The sequence below is a fragment of the Periplaneta americana genome, chromosome 17 (genome assembly GCF_040183065.1).
Source record: "Periplaneta americana isolate PAMFEO1 chromosome 17, P.americana_PAMFEO1_priV1, whole genome shotgun sequence".
Lineage (NCBI taxonomy): Eukaryota > Metazoa > Arthropoda > Insecta > Blattodea > Blattidae > Periplaneta > Periplaneta americana.
The window spans coordinates 84,979,766-84,996,191 of NC_091133.1; the positions used below are offsets into that span (position 1 = coordinate 84,979,766).

Here is a 16,426-nt window from a genome sequence, read left to right on the forward strand (position 1 = left end):
GGGAGGGCACATTATTATGTGACCTTAAGGTAGAGCCGCATCTGAGATCATTAAGTTGTTCACTCCGGAATACCAGAAGACAGAAATATTTATTTCGTTATCATTATATAATATTAAGGAGCATGGTGCTTATAGCAAAAGGATTTAAATGCCTTTATGTTTGAGAGGGAACTAATTTTGAATGAGAAATGCACAAATCTCTGTTTTATTAATTTAAACTATAAAATCTATATAGGAAACAATGATCTCAGATTTTGATATCTGCAGACTTATTTTAGGATCAAACTATTAAAAAATAACACTTAAAAATAGTGACTTACATGCATATATTGTTCCAAATTAAAATAATATCCTAAACAATTAAAGCACTTTATACTTGCATGTACAGTAGTGGCAAAAAAAAACCGGACTGACCGTTGTAACTGATTTTAGAGCATTGTTCACTCCAGAGCACGATAGACTGGTAACTAAGACTTTCGTGGTTCGAATCCTGCCTGGGAAGGAAACTTTTTTTTTGTTCCTTATTCAAATTTATTCCCAATACTTTTCGATTGCAGCGATATTTTACTACTTAATTAACTTATTATTCCCAGAACATGAGTTTTACCAGCTTATTTTTTAATGGGCTACGTCAGCAATCGAAACTACAACAATTTCAATAGATTACTCACTATCTTGTGAATGTGGGCGTGGCATGTGCAGTGGCTCACTTCGGGGACTTTGATTATTCCGTCAGTCCGGTTTTTTTTGCCACTACTGTACAGTATGTAGATATTTTCTCTCTAAAATTTTGTTCTATTTCATGCTCTTTCTGTTTCTGTTAGACCATATGGTTCAGATTTATTATGCTATGTAAGTAAAAACGAATATACTCGTAGATGCCTGAGGATGCAATAACTTTTTCTTCACAATTAATTTAACTTAAGAAGTTGCATAGTAATCCCTCATTTAAGAATATGTTAATCTTATTATTATTTTTTCAGCTGAAAAGTGTGTTCAACATGAAAGGAAACATGGGAAGAAAACGGCAGATAAGTGCATTTGTAATAACAGGAAACCAAAGTGGGTCGACTGGAATTGCCCTTGCTAAAGCAACTGATGCCAGAACAGCTCTCCGGAAGGCAAAGAACCGCGCAGGTCAAAAGTTGGTGTATGTAGAAATATTCAACAATCATTCAAGTAAGTTTCTGTTTGCTCCGAATATGCAACATGTTTTAATTCCTCTTCTTACAGCATTTGCTAAAATGATGCAGGAACACTTTGAGGAATTTTAGGATTTTATCCAGTGATGCTTCACTCTTATGAGCTGTAGCTCAGCAGCCCTTTCAGTAATTTTTGAAAATGAGTGTTACTAAGATGACACATACTTTCTAGTGCTTATAGATGTTTTATATCTCTGATTGCCCATGTTAATGCTATGACTCTTTCTCGTGCGTATACAGTAGAACCTCTGTTATTCGTGGTAATGAAGGGAGTGGGCTGAATGGTTAATCGAAAAAATCTGATAATCCATGTCATAACAAACTTTCGTGAATTTAACTAATAATGCTTACACTTCCGTAATTTCCTCTATGGTTTGTATTGAACACGCTAGATAGTGGATCAGATGTTCACTGATTTAAGTCTGGTTGTTAACAACGGATTTTTAAGGGGCAAGGAAACTCCTTGTAATAGCTGTCTGTGGAGAGATAGGCATAGTGGAGGCTTGTGTTGTACAGATATGGAAATAAAATTTGGAGCTGCCTTATTGTATAATTTTTTTTAAATTATGGTTTATTTAACGATGCTCGCAACTGCAAAGGTTATATCAGCATCGCCGGTGTGCCGGAATTTTTGTCCCGCAGGAGTTCTTTTACATGCTAGTAAATCTACTGACATGAGCCTGTCGTATTTAAACACACTCAAATGCCATCGACCTCGGCCGGGATCGAACCCGCAACCTCGAGCATAGAAGGCCAGCGCTATACCAACTCTGCTACCGAGGGCGACCCTTATTGTATATGTTTTGCTTACAACACACTGCACATGTGCAGTAAACAAAAGCCCCTGTACATATGCTACTTATGAACAGTCGTGTGAAATTCTTGCCTACATACAGATGGACTCCCATCAAAACTCGCTCCAAAGTTTAATTCCTTATCTATACATTTACATACTTTATACACTTTATTCTTGATTTTTATTTAATTGCAAACAGTTGTGACTCCAATCTCGTATTCTGAGATGAGCCACAGTTTCTTGTTCCCCAAACCACTCAGCACAACACAATTTCTTTTGATACCTATGGAAGATATTTGTTATAGAAGTTATACAGTACTACAACTCGAATAGAGACCATATTGTGTAATATAAACTCTTGTAATAACCCCCTCTAGAAAAAACGACGTGCTAATATAATGTACAGTAATTACTTTATATTTTTCCAGCAAAAAAAAAAAAAAAGTGAGAGAAAGACAGTTGGACAATCTGCCAAGCGTGTCCACAGCTGTGGAGTAACGGTTAGCGAGTCTGGCCGCGAAACCAGGTGGCCCAGGTTCGATTCCCGGTCGGGGCAAGTTACCTGGTTGAGGTTTTTTCCGGGGTTTTCCCTCAACCCAATATGAGCAAATGCTGGGTAACTTTCGGTGCTGGACCCCGGACTCATTTCACTGGCATTATCATCTTCATCTTATTCAGACGCTAAATAACCTAAGATGTTGATAGAGCATCATAAAATAACCTACTAAAATCTGCCAAGCGGTTAATATGGTGACAGATAATCGGGGTTCTACTGTATACTGAAGGAGGTAATATTAGTTTGAAATGTCACTTCTAAATATCTGAAGGAGGTTACCGTTCCTTTAGTGGACTAACAGCCTTCTTCTTTATGCTGCTTTGACAGAAAAACCATTAGAACTGTTTCCTTCTTGTCGATATATTGGTTATTGTTCCTTTGTCTGTATGAGGGTGAGTCCTTTTAAGTAAATGACTGAAAGAGGGAGACTTCTTTGCCATTTCCAGGAATAAAGTGCCGTCAAAGGTTGTTTCGAACTACAGTAGTAGAAACTACAAAAAAACAATTAAGTTACGGATTAAATAAACTGGCATTATATTTCAGAGCGAGATAAACAGGGGAGGATGAGAATTTAATTGAAGAATGGAGACTCCAAACAAAAGCTTGACACTTATAAATTATAATCCACTATTGCGTCCTTTTTTCTAAATAACATTTCCCAGGTTACTTTTCATAGCTTTGGCATACTTAACCAACAATAATTTACTTTATTTTATATTGATTTCAGTATTTCACGATTTCTTCTGTCAGTTTGGAAAAACAAAAATATTTGTTAACAAAAAACCAGAAGGTTACGGGTTAATTTGTCATCGAGCAATCAAGACAATGTGTGAAGTAATTGGAATAAAAGACTTGTACGCTAAGATAGAAGGCCCAACTAATCTACAACACATTGTCAAAGCATTCTTAATTGGCTTATTGCAACAGGTAAGATAATTTATTGCTGCTCAATATGATGTTTGTGTTGAAAGTACCCAATTCACAGGATTTAAAATGTCAGAGACTAAGTTCCGAGATAAATGTTGATAAGCAAGGAATAGTATTGTAATGTATTACTCAGTGACATATGAATTGATATGATAAATATTTAAAAGAAAAGATACAGTATTTTTTTTTCAGAAGTGTGTCATCTTTCTGTTCAAAACTATTACAGAAAACACACCAAATGCTGGCAGAGGAGAAGAAGTTGCATGTTGTTGAATTTAGGAAAGAGAATGATTATTTTCCCACTGTTGTGGCCTCGCCTTCAGTTTGTCGTACAAAAAAAGACATCAGTCCAAAAGAAGTATTGGACTATACACAGGTAATTCAGTGCATAAACTTGTAAACATTTGATTTAGTCTCATGGATTCGTTCCAACACTTGCTGAAAAATAACTCTGTTAGTCTCTCTTCATATTTTTTATTCTATAATATACTTTATCGATGAATTTAAACAAGTTCACTTACTTAAGGTACGGTCACACATCGCTACTTTTGCTGCGCAACTTTTGTACTGCAGCCAAAAGTAGTGCGCTGCACGCTACTTTTCGTGCTGCGCAACCCGAGTGCAGCAAAAGTTGCAACTGGAGGTTGCGAGTCCATTCACACACAAGGCGCTACTTTTGCAGCCGCAGTCAATCTGCAGGTTTCCATCTCCGTGTTGACTTCTCAGTATACATTTTGTGGTTATGTTCATATTATTATTAATAAACTCATGCGAAAGCTTATTTATCTATTATTATTAGCTTTTCTGTCCTAACTAGTATTCAGAAATTGGCATTATTTTTACTATAAAACTTTTAAAAACGCCTATATACTTAAATGATAACCAACAGCATATTCACGTGATCAATGTTGGCAACCCTCCTGTTCGAAACTATGCTACAGAAAATTAAAAAAGTGAATTATATCGTCAGCAAATATGCTCAGACTGTGTTGTGCATTTAATAACTGTTACAAATAATTTATTTTCATGACATCTAACATTAAAATACATCCAAACAATAAAAGTATAATTGGCACATTTGGGTGGCAAAACTGGTCGCAACCGCAGCAAAAGTTTCAACAAAACCAGTATCAAAAGTGCTGCGGCTGCAACCCTGAGAACCCTGTACACACGTCGCTACTTTTAAGCTGCTCGCAGTATCAAAAAGTAGCGAGCAGCAGGTTCGGCAGCCACTACTTTTCGGGTTGCACTGTTGTTCACACGTCGCTGTACAAGAGTTGCGCAGTTTTTTGTCTGCATCGCTGCAAAAGTAGTGACGTGTGACCGTACCTTTAGTTGTTTCTTTGAGATAGCATTTCTTTCATTTGATTATGTTTTGAACAAAACATTGAAAATATCAGATTTTTTAACATTTGAATGTACAGTAAAAACTCTTTTTAACGAATCTCTGAGGGATTACTTTTTTCCTTAAATAGAGGTTTTCCTTAAAAGAGGGTTTACATAGAATGGAAAGGAAAGGCTAAAATAATTTAGTACGAACATGTGTTATATACCAAACATTATAATTATTTAATTAGGCCTACGGTTATTATTTACAATACATTTCATTATAATATTTTCTAACTCTTCAATTGGTGAAACGCGAATGTTTTTCTGCTAGTTTGAACATAAACCACACTGAAACTCGGCATTGAAAATTTCTTCTTTCTTCTTCATTATTCCCCATAATGAAGTAGTTGGCAAACCATGTCTTTTTTGTCATATGTGATAGTGTTATTTGAGGATTAACCTGGATGTACCTTATTATTTTCAGTTTCTGTCCGATAGTTAATTTATTCCTTTTAGTCAACATTATGTTGTTGTTGTTTTCTAATGCCAGGCGTTTGACAATAAAGTCATTTGACCTCTTGCACTCCAATATTTAGTCAACATTATAACAATGCATAAACAGCGTAAACTAATAAAAAAACTTGAAAAGAGGATCCACACAATTCGTGATAACAAAGCAAGCAAAACAATCACTCTGTGAAAGCAACGCAAAGCAATACCATAAAGAACTATGAAGAATAATACAGCTGTGTGACACTGCATTACTATCAATTGAGATGCATTATCGAATATGCTGGTATTATTGCTTATTGAAAGTCGATTCGATATTTCAGGTTTCATTATCACAAAATCCACTTGAAAAGTATTCCTTAGAAATGGGATTTTCCTTAAACTGGTTTCCTTAAAGGCGACAATTAATTACATTATTCTAATGGTAATTTGGCTGGGATTTAACAAATTTATTCGTTAAAAACGGGAACATTAAAACGGGGTTTTACTGCATGCACATGAGTGCATAGAAGGAGAACATATATTATATTGTAACGTTTTTAAAATAAACAACAATGTAACTTTATTCTTCCAACAATAACTATTCAGTCTCTACAATTTAACTTCACTCCCGTCAACAATGGGATTTGCTCTCCACACCGTCACACAGTATTCGTTAGTGCACTGACGACAATGACAATTTACTTGGACTATTACGAACAACAATGAACTATTAATCTTAACTAATATTTACAAAGCACTATTTACAAATCAGAACTGTTAGTTCTTAGTTCACAGTTCTTCTAGCTCAGTCACTCGAGTTTACAGTATCTCGAACCACAGACCTTCGGATGCTGACACAGTTGCGGACGCACACTCAAGTCGAACTCCGGTACACAAGACTGGCTGGCTTGCTCTGTTCACTGGCTTACTCACTGAACTAATCATGAATCACACACACTGTCCGAGTTCCCTCACGCTTCTTCTTTTATAACCACAGCGACGTAGCCTGGAAAGTTCGAATTCGCGATTTTTCCACTTCGACGGATTTCTGGAAGAGTCGGGAGGGTCCGTCCCCCCTTCACTCTGCACGCAGCAGTTGCGCGCGTACCCTCCCCTCGTCGCGTTGACGTAATACACCCTCTCTGCCCTTCAACATGCAGATGCTCCCCGTACCAGCGTTTCGTCTGCCGCGCGCCCTGTTGGACGCGTGTTCAAACCCCGTTGCAGCTGTCACAATATATTATCGTCCATGCATCCCTCACCTTAGTGAGAGTTATAACTTGCATGGTAGGTGAAAGATCTCCTTTTTGGTGTCCGAAGTACAAGCTTCAAATTCACAAATAATTTTTACGTTCTTTCTGTATTTTAAACAAAATCATTGCTAAGTTTTTAGATATATCTTGCAAGATTACTTGCATCTATTATATTTTGTTCTACTTAAAGTTAATTTTTAATTGTGGTTTAAAATCTTGTAGAGCTTATTTTTCTCTCTCTCTCAGGTCTTGTTTCCTGGGTATTATGTTTTCCTCCTTAAAAGTGGATCTTTTATGGTCACCTGCGATATCAGGCAGGCAACTGTAATTAATAAAGTATTTCTTTCTCATGACTCACAATCTGGAAAGGCATATAAACTTTTTTAAATACTGTATGACAAATTAGTAAAAATATGCAATTACATGAAGTTCATCAGTCTGATTTTATAATAATATTGCACTTATAGGTCCATTTTTTCTTAATCTGTCTCATCTTTCTTATTTTCTCAGAATATTAGTTACTGTATAATGTTTTCCATAAAGTATTTGTGTTGTAGTGTTGTACACAGATGGAAAATATTTTCACAGTATGCTTTGGGTGATCGGGTAGTTCTGAAGAAAAAGAAGCAACCACGATTTTACACAAAGCTGCCATCATGGGAAAACTATCTCCAGAAGTCACAGTACACCAGGAACAAAAACAAGGTAAGATAAAAATTATTACGTGACTCAGTATAAAATGATGGCATTGTTTTAAATATGGGGCAGTCTTTTGGTGAAAAGTGCCTATGAAATTAAGCACTTCTCTTACCCCCACCAATCAGCTTGTTTTTGTATATTGAATATAGTAGATTTGACCAATGTAAACTAAAAGAACTCCAAAAGGAAATAACATTTCAATGGATACCTAGTCATTGTGGTATACCTGGAAACGAGAAAGTCGATAATATTGCAAAACAGGCAACATATTTGCAACCAAGACCTCTTCAAGTGATATCTCTATCCAGTGCTTTTGCTTCAGTAAAGTCTCATTTTACAAACCTATGGATCAACAATTGGCTCTCTTCTGACAAAGGAAAAATTTTACAGTCTGCACAAAAGAAACCAAATGACCTGGAAATGTACAAAAACTTGCCCAGACATGTTCAAACATTTTTAACAAGAGCCAGAACAGGTCACATTGTCACTCAATTGTACCTACACCGATTTCACATTTCTGATAATCCTACTTGTCTGTGGTGTAATAATCATGATGAAGATCTGGAACACATTCTACTATACTGTCCATCCATAAACCGCAAAAGAAGTAAATTAAAATCATCAGTACCAGTTGCAGTAGACACAATCCTGCAGTATATATTGACTACACCCCACCTCTGGCTGCTAGCAACAGGCATCTATAATGAACACTGATCAAAATACCCCTCATTTCTCGTGAAAAACAACTGAATAGACTACAGTGGACTATAGTAGACTTTATGTTGTCAGCAAACAGCTATATATATTAAGAAGATTGATTGATAGATTTGACCAATTCTTCTTTTTCTTCTAATGGCTGGATTGCTGGAAATATCCCATTTTCCTTTTAGCTTCCCAATAGTGTTCTGTGATATTCATTGAGGATAATCGACTACAATGGGGAAGGTGATCAGCATAAATAGTCTTTACATAGCATGTATAAGTCTGAGTGCAGGATCTCTTCTTTTTAAGTGTTTTTGGAGGCAGTCATGTCTAGTGTACATTCTCAACTTTTCCACTGTTTCTCTTCTTGTTTGGTGCCGGCTTCCTTTTCTCTTCTTGCTAACTTGGGCTGTGGTTTATTTTGTGTATTGGTGTCTATATTTTGATTGTAGATTATTTTCTTTCTTTTTTTTCCGTCTCAGATTGTTTGTGTAGGTCTATGTTGTGGTTTTTGTTGTATTCTTGTGCATTTTCATTGCCACGGATGCCCACATGTGATGGAATCCATTGGAAGGCTATTTTTGTGTCTGTTGATGTCATTAATCGTATGGCCCTTCTTATTTCCTGTATTTGTAAACTTTCTGGTGTGTTATAGGATGCTATAGACTGTCTAGCTGCCTCTGAGTCCACTGTATGTATATATTTTGAGAGGTGGTTTCGACATGAGCTCATTCACAATTCCCTTGTAAGAATTACTGTGTGTTGGTTTTATATAAGTTCGTTCCAACAAGTGGTTCATGAATCAGTTCATGTACGGTTCCTGTACCATCTTATGCACATGCGCTAGTTGAGCATCTACTATGGGATTGAAACTGGACTGGACACTGTTGGAACACTTTCACGGATCGTTATGTACTAAATCCAGAGATGCTATAACTGTGATCATCTTTGCTAAAAACGGGATGCTTAATTATTATCGTTTCGCAGTTAATTCTAATTTCAGAAAATAGAATTTCATCATCATCATCATCATCAATAGCTATCAGTGTTTAGGCCATTTAGCCTGTTCCGTCTCAGGTGAAAAGCTGGTCTCTCCATCGCTTCTTTGGACGTCCACGATCTCGGTATCCAAGGGGTCTGTAATTTAATGATCTCCTGGGTAGTCTATCATTTGGCATCCGTAGAACATGCTCATGCCAGTTGCTCCGATACTTGTGGATTGTCTCTGTAATGGCTGCGATATTTAGTTCTTGTCGGATGTCTTCATTATATTTATGGTCATAGAGAGTGTAGCCTGCTAGCGGTCTTAGTAATCTCATCTCAGCTGCTTCTATTCTTTTCAGTTGACTAGTTGTTAGAGTCCAAGTTTCTGATCCATATAGCAAAGTTGGAATGGCCATTGTTTTGTAGAATTTCAAAATTGTGTCTTGCCGGACCTTCTTAAACAGTTTTCTATAAAAAGATGACAAAAAATATGGAAGGCAAGAATTCTGCTAATTCAATGTCGTGTACCGGGGGACTCTCATCTAAAAATAGTTCTTATTTTAATTATTAATTTATGTACGTTATTTATTATACTTTTAATCAAAGTTGCACGTTGAAAATGTAATGAACTATTTCAATACCCAAATAATTTTCATTCTCTTTCTTTTTGGCGAAAATTTAAATGAAATCTCTAGTTTTATTATTCATCTGCACTGTCACTTTTCATCTTAACGTCATTGATGTGAACAGTCGATCATGTCTTTCTTCAGTATCCAGGAGACGTTGGTGAGCTTATGCACATGCACGTCTCGCGTACTCTTCAGTACATGCCTCAATCTGCTGACTACTTCTGACCATTCCGAACCCATGTCAGAAGTTTGTTGGAACGCCTAACTGCAGTACATGTTTCCGGTTCAGGACTGGTTCGAAGCATGTTGGAACACTTTTTCTGTACTGCGCATGCTCACAATAGTTACAGACGGTTTCTGACTGTTGTCGGAACGAACCTTATAATTTGATTGGTAATAATTAAGTAGTGGTATTAAAAGCACAATTTGCAATTATATTTGTAGGAGTAAATATAACATTCTTTCCACAACATTTTCTTGGATTAGCTGGTATACCTCGACGATATTCTAATACAAACCGCCACGGGATTATTCCTAGCAATACATTATTGCCCTAACATTGAAATAGCTTTTTCAAGAACTGCCCACATTTGCCGTGACGTAAATTATGGTTGACTATTACGAACTTTACATGCAAATGGAGCATCTATATTCTTTATCTGCATTTACCTACATATTGGACATCTTACAAGGAGTCTTTGAATACAATAGATTTTGTGAAATTTGAGAGTTTCATATTTTGTTATTGAACCAGCTATAAAAGATGTATGTTTTCTTTCAGGTTAAGATTAATTTATTGTCTGAATATGGTGTACTTCAGAGTTTCTATGGTGAAAAATATAAAGAATGTCGAAGTCCCTTTATTGATCCAAACGAGCAAGAAACAAATTAAGCACTTTTAAAAAGAGAGTAAGTATCTGCTTATTTCTTAACTATCACTTCGAATTTTTGTCATAGCATTATGTACTTAAGGGGACATTATGGAATTTGTAAAAACTTTTTTCCTATGAGGCCAGCTTTAATGAGATTTTCAGTGTATGTTTAGAGGATATTGAGAAGTAAGAGTATCAAGTTTCGAATTTCTATGTTGAAAAGTTTGGAAGATTTGTTTTCTCAGAATTTTGATTGTTAAGTGTGACTCAAATTTCTGAAGAAAATATTAACTGAAATTAATGTGCTTTGGATCTTTTGTAAAGCAAAGTCACGTAAACAATTTTAGGTACTGTCATTTCCCATAACTGTGGTCCTTTAACACAACTATGATCCACAATACAACTATTAAAAGAACATTGTAGAAGTAACGTAGACCATTCGTAGATAGCTGCAATGCCTTGACTTCAAACTACAGTACAGCAAAAATATAGATAAACGAGGTACTACGTTATGGAGTACAAAATTTAAATGGTTGTATCGTGGACCATAGTTGTATTCCAGGACCATAGTTATGGGAAATGACGGTATTAATTTTTTTCATATACTAAGTTTCATTATATATATTTAAATTTTAAGTTTTACATTTTTCAATTCTCTTAAATTTTTAATTTAAAAAATCATAAATCTGATATTATTTACTTTTTTAACAAATGGTACCACGAGTGACAGAGTAAATGTTTCATCTCAAAACATTACACATTTTTGTCTAAGGTATTCATTTCGAATACAGATGTTTCACTTCAAAATACTAAATTTGACAGTATGTATACCAAAATAAAACAATATTAAAATTTCTGCAATAACCATTTCTTCTTTATTTCTTTCGATAGTACATCCAAACCTATACCTACCTCTATCTCAGTTTTGTGGAAGATAATTATGATAATTCTATGGAAATGTGAAGAATCATTGCAGACTATTTACTTTATTCTGTTTGATTGATCTGTTTTTGGTGCTGAAAGTTTTATCATACCGGTAAACTTGCACATATCAGAATTTGACATCACCGATAGATTTCAGCTCTTCACCTGGATTACTAGGAAATGTTCCTAAAAAGATTCCCTAAATTTATCTGCTATGTTTTGAAAATAATAATAATAATAATAATAATAATAATAATAATAATAATAATAATAATAATAATAATAATAATAATAATAATAATAATAATAATTAGAGCCCGGATGTTTAGGCATTTATTTTGGTTAAAATAGGCAGGTATATAGGCACTAAAAATAGTAAAAATAGGCAGCCATATAGGCACCAAAAATAGTAAAAATAGGCAGTGAAATAGGCATGTATTATTCATAGAAGCAGACAAAAAATAGACAAATACAGTGAAACCTGTTCAGGACGGAAGTGACATGGTCCTAATTTTTTTTCCGTTGTGGACAGGTTTCCGCAGTGGCGTATACTGGTTAAAGGGTTTGGGCTACCACTGACCCTATTATTACACAAAATATATCTAACAATTACATTAACTTTAATTACTATGGTAAAACTAATAATACAAAATTATTACATTATGTTATATTATAAACTTTTTCTTTTGTAATTTCCTTGGGCTACCGCCGGTAGCCCCAGTAGCCCACAAAATACGCCCCTGGGTTTCCGTATTATTCAGGTGTGACATTAAAATGGAATATTTTGTCATTCATATACATGAAAAACAAAATGGCATGCCGCAAATTGCAAGAAGTACAAAATATTCCATTTAACACTAATCACATTAAATCAGCTTTCTGTTGCTTATTCCGTTGGTGAATCATCTTGATTAAAATCTCATTTTCTGTATAAATATTATTGTAACTCACTCATTAGTCATTAAACATTACTAAAGTTTACTAATCTCATTCTATTTAATATCTAACACTATACTCTAATACTGTACTGCATATCACTACATTATTAATTAATTGGACTAAGAGCCATCTATTAGAAGCCTTGAATTCTGGTTTACGTAATTTCTTTCCCAGTTCAATAGCTTGCTTTGCAGAACAGATCCAGAAATTGGCTTGTTCTTTGAAAGATCATGAAGAACTCACTCTCACAACAGTTCATTTATTTTCACATAAACCGTTGCTGTCTGGTTTCTTTTTTGTCACCAATATCGGCTGCAAGCCACTCACTCATTATGATCTTTAATTTTTAAAGTGTTACACCTGAGTTTTCCACTGAACTTCAACATTAATTCACATAGACTTTGTTTCTAATTTTCCTTTATCTCGATAACTTTTACTTCATCACTTAATGTTAATGCCGCATTTTATGCAATTTTTTTTTTTACCTGGAAATCACTGCACTTGCGCTCTGTTTAGCTACGACAGTATACGGGTGTGAAGCATTGAAAATCTTTGAAGGGACTCGTCAACAGGGTAATAAAATTTATGACCAACAGGCCAACACACCCTCACACCCTCTAAAATTTTGCAAAGAAAAGTTGTTTTTATCTTAGTGACCTACATATTTCGTATATTCCTTGAAATTACACGCTGTTTCAAAATATAGTTACAAAATATAGTGTGTCCAAAATATTGTTTCCGTTTTGAACAGTAGCAGACAGTTTCCGTTTCTGTGTTGGACAGTTTCCGTTTTATTCAGGAAAAATTACACATAATACATACAGATTTCGCCGGGACCAATAAATTGTTCCGAAATAGACAGGATTCCGGATTATTCAGGTTCCGATTTGAACAGGTTTTACTGTACTTAATAAACTATCCCATACAGTACTCACTGTCCTTAGTTACATGTCACAACAAGATGCTTTTTTAAGTTGTCAACGGTCATAGTGAACCGCCTGTCAGAGAGAACGTTTTTCATGGTGAAAAAAAGATCTTTCTACTTCTACTGAAGTGATTGGAGCAAACTTAAAACAACTTATTTCAGAAGGACTGTCTCTACTTTCTTTCAAAGATCGGGAAAAACTAACTGTGTATTGTCTCAAAAAGAGGGGTGTGAGAAGGGATTAGAGACTTCAGAGTATGCGTGACTTGTGTGTGCAAGCGACAACAGTAACGGGATCTGGAGACTTGCTTTTAATACTTCCCTCATCCCCTTTCTTTCGCTGGTAAACCCCGAAGTGACCTGAGCACTGAGGGTTATACTGTTCAAACATCTTTGTTAAGTGACATAAAAGATGAAATTGGTAGGGGAGAAAAGTTTACGACTGGAGAATAAGATTCTCAGCAAATATTTGTGTGAGGTGAATATATATTTTTAATTTGTACAACCGTTCTTTTTTGTTTTTTTGATATAATTTATGTGTGGTTTATTTTAAATGCATTAAAAATTCAGAAAAAGTACAATAACGAAGTAAAAAGGCTAAAAAAGGCATTTAATCTTAAAATAGGCAACAGGAACTAAAATAGGCAAAAAAGACAAAAAGGGCAAAATAGAAATTGGACCTATTGTCCCCCAAATGTGTGGAAACGTGTTTCTCTCTAATAGGTCTTTCATACATACAATCAGTTTAAAAAAGGTATTTTGCCTAACATCCGGGCTCTAATAATAATAATCCTTGGCCACATACCGAAACAGGGGTGAACGATCATCCAACCAAAATGAGGTATCGTGTGTTTAGCACAATGATCCCCCTAGCCATTATAGCTGTTTTTAAAGTACTTTAAATATGTATCGAATATGAATGAGGTCTCGCCCACCTCATTGCATATTACATGACTAGTGTGAACTAGTCAGTTTGTTTTATTACCATTAAGTACGAGAAAAATTCGTACCGGCACCAGGAATCGAACCCAGGACCTCTCAGCTGTGCGCGCTGAGTGCTCTTAACCAACTGAGCCATGCCAGGACACGATCCATATATTTTAATTTTTTGTGGCTTTCTATGCTTGTGCTTTTAAACTAAAACTCCGACATGCCTCAAATGTGAAAGGGGTTTTTTTTTACATATAAACAATTAATTACGAAGATGATAAATTATTATTATTTTATTGGTCAATGGCTGTTGTGCAACACATAGATATAAATAAATAAATAATTATCATCATCATCATTATTATTGATGCACTTATTTTGTAAAATTTTGGAATGTAATTTTAAGGTTTTTATCTATAATTTATATGTTGTACCATATCACATGTAACACGTACCGTACCTGCTATTTTTCACACTTATATTAATAAACGTATTTTGTCTGTGTTTCTTTTTATTTCAGGAGTCCTGTAACACATCGTGTACTTGGTCTGGTAGTGTAATTATTATCTAAATTTATTACCAGAAGCTGTGGGTATTGTTTTTATCATTGTGCCGTGTTGTACATGTACAAAATAAATATATACCATTTATAATTTTATTGTGAAATGTTAATTCACCAATCTACAGTATGATCCTAATCGCGTAATGCTACACTGGAGCATATGTTCATTTTTCACGAATGCATAACAGAAAACCTACGTTGTTACATTTTCTTCTCCTTTATTCAATTGGAAATAATCAACATCCATGTTTTCATAATATCCTTATTGATTTCCGTAGTTTATCTTATTGCTATGTCCACACTTGTGGAGTAACTTGTGGCCGTGAAACCAGGTGATCTGGGTTCAAATCCCAGTCGGGGAAAGTTATCTGGTTGAGGTTTTTTCCGGGGTTTTCCCTCAACACAATATGAGCAAATGCTGGGTAACAATCGGTGCTAGACCCTGGACTCATTTAATGTAGATTATCACCTTCATCTCATTCAGACACTAAATAATTTGAGATGTTGATACAGCGTCGTAAAATAACCTACTAAAAAAATCTTGTTGCTATAATGGAATTCTGTCTGTTCTTGTACTCCTAATTTATAACTTGTGTTGGGCAAGCTTGTAGTTCAAGTAACACATGGGTTTTAGGTTCCCATGTGGCATTCCAACAAATCATCATCATCATCATCATCTCATCACGGGTGTAGCATAAACCTGCCTCCTGTGATGCACCCTGGGCAACAACTCTGTCGGTAAATTGATCTACACAACTGACTTCATATGGGTGAATGACGAAAAGTTAAGTAGCAGCCATTAGTTAAAAAAAAATGAAAGTGGAAGAAATTGTCAAAAACTTAAAGTGGTAGACCTGCTAATGCTCTTTCTGAGATCATCGCTAGGTGCTGCCATAGCTGACCATCAGAGAAATGCTATCATTGGAGACAAGTTTTAGGTCCTTTCTTTGGTCAGTTAAATTTAAGAATATTAACAAAATTGAAAATATAATTTGCAGCTCATGGAAAGGGAGGTCCCTAAACGATCAAGGTTAGTTGAGATCAAAATGAGTATGCCATAGGTACTCATCAAAGGACAAGAAAAAGAAGGCAATCAGGAAGAGACAAAATGGTTTAATAATTCTGACGGTGAGAAATTACACAGATAAATAATGTTGACTGGATATCTGTACTAAAGATCATATTACGTTTCTAAATTACTACTGTATATACAACTGATGTTATAGCCATTATTAAGATACAGTTGCTGAGGAACACTCGTATTCTTCAAAATATTTTACAGAGATAAAGATGTTAAACCCAGGTTCCGTGTGACTGACATTTACCTTGGATTATCTGATAACCGATAACAATTCAAATTAGTTCTTTCACTAAGTAAATACTAGCCTAAGTGAGAAGCTTGCAGGGAGTAGGAAAATGGTCTGAGTATATACATATAGTAAGTAAACACTACGTCTGCCCCTTCGTAAGACACATCATTGGACAAATATTTATTATTTACAAGGGATTTCAATTCTCAACTATGAATTTCGCGCGGCTTACTGGCTGTGTCTTGAATGTGTACACTAACTTACTGTCGGCAGAAGCAATTACTACTTAGAAGTTGAAAGTTGAACAGAAATAATGAGTAGTTTATTAGAAGTGGAGTAATCGTAAGCAGCTCCACTGACATTACAGAATACTGTATTACCGTAACGATCGATAT

At 35.2% G+C, this 16,426-nt stretch overlaps 1 protein-coding gene across 1 annotated transcript in view; it reads left to right on the forward strand.

Annotated features, from left to right (window-relative positions):
* Nucleotides 1–14,817, forward strand: part of mRpS5 (mitochondrial ribosomal protein S5) — a 34,883-nt gene extending 20,066 nt beyond the window's left edge. Inside the window, exons 6-11 of the mRNA XM_069816668.1 lie at nucleotides 984–1,179; nucleotides 3,282–3,481; nucleotides 3,708–3,857; nucleotides 7,144–7,260; nucleotides 10,351–10,478; nucleotides 14,680–14,817. Of these exons, the coding sequence (XP_069672769.1) occupies nucleotides 984–1,179; nucleotides 3,282–3,481; nucleotides 3,708–3,857; nucleotides 7,144–7,260; nucleotides 10,351–10,461 (774 nt within the window). The 3' untranslated portion in view covers nucleotides 10,462–10,478; nucleotides 14,680–14,817. The remainder of the gene's footprint in view (nucleotides 1–983; nucleotides 1,180–3,281; nucleotides 3,482–3,707; nucleotides 3,858–7,143; nucleotides 7,261–10,350; nucleotides 10,479–14,679) is intronic.
* Nucleotides 14,818–16,426: the final 1,609 nt, after the last annotated feature.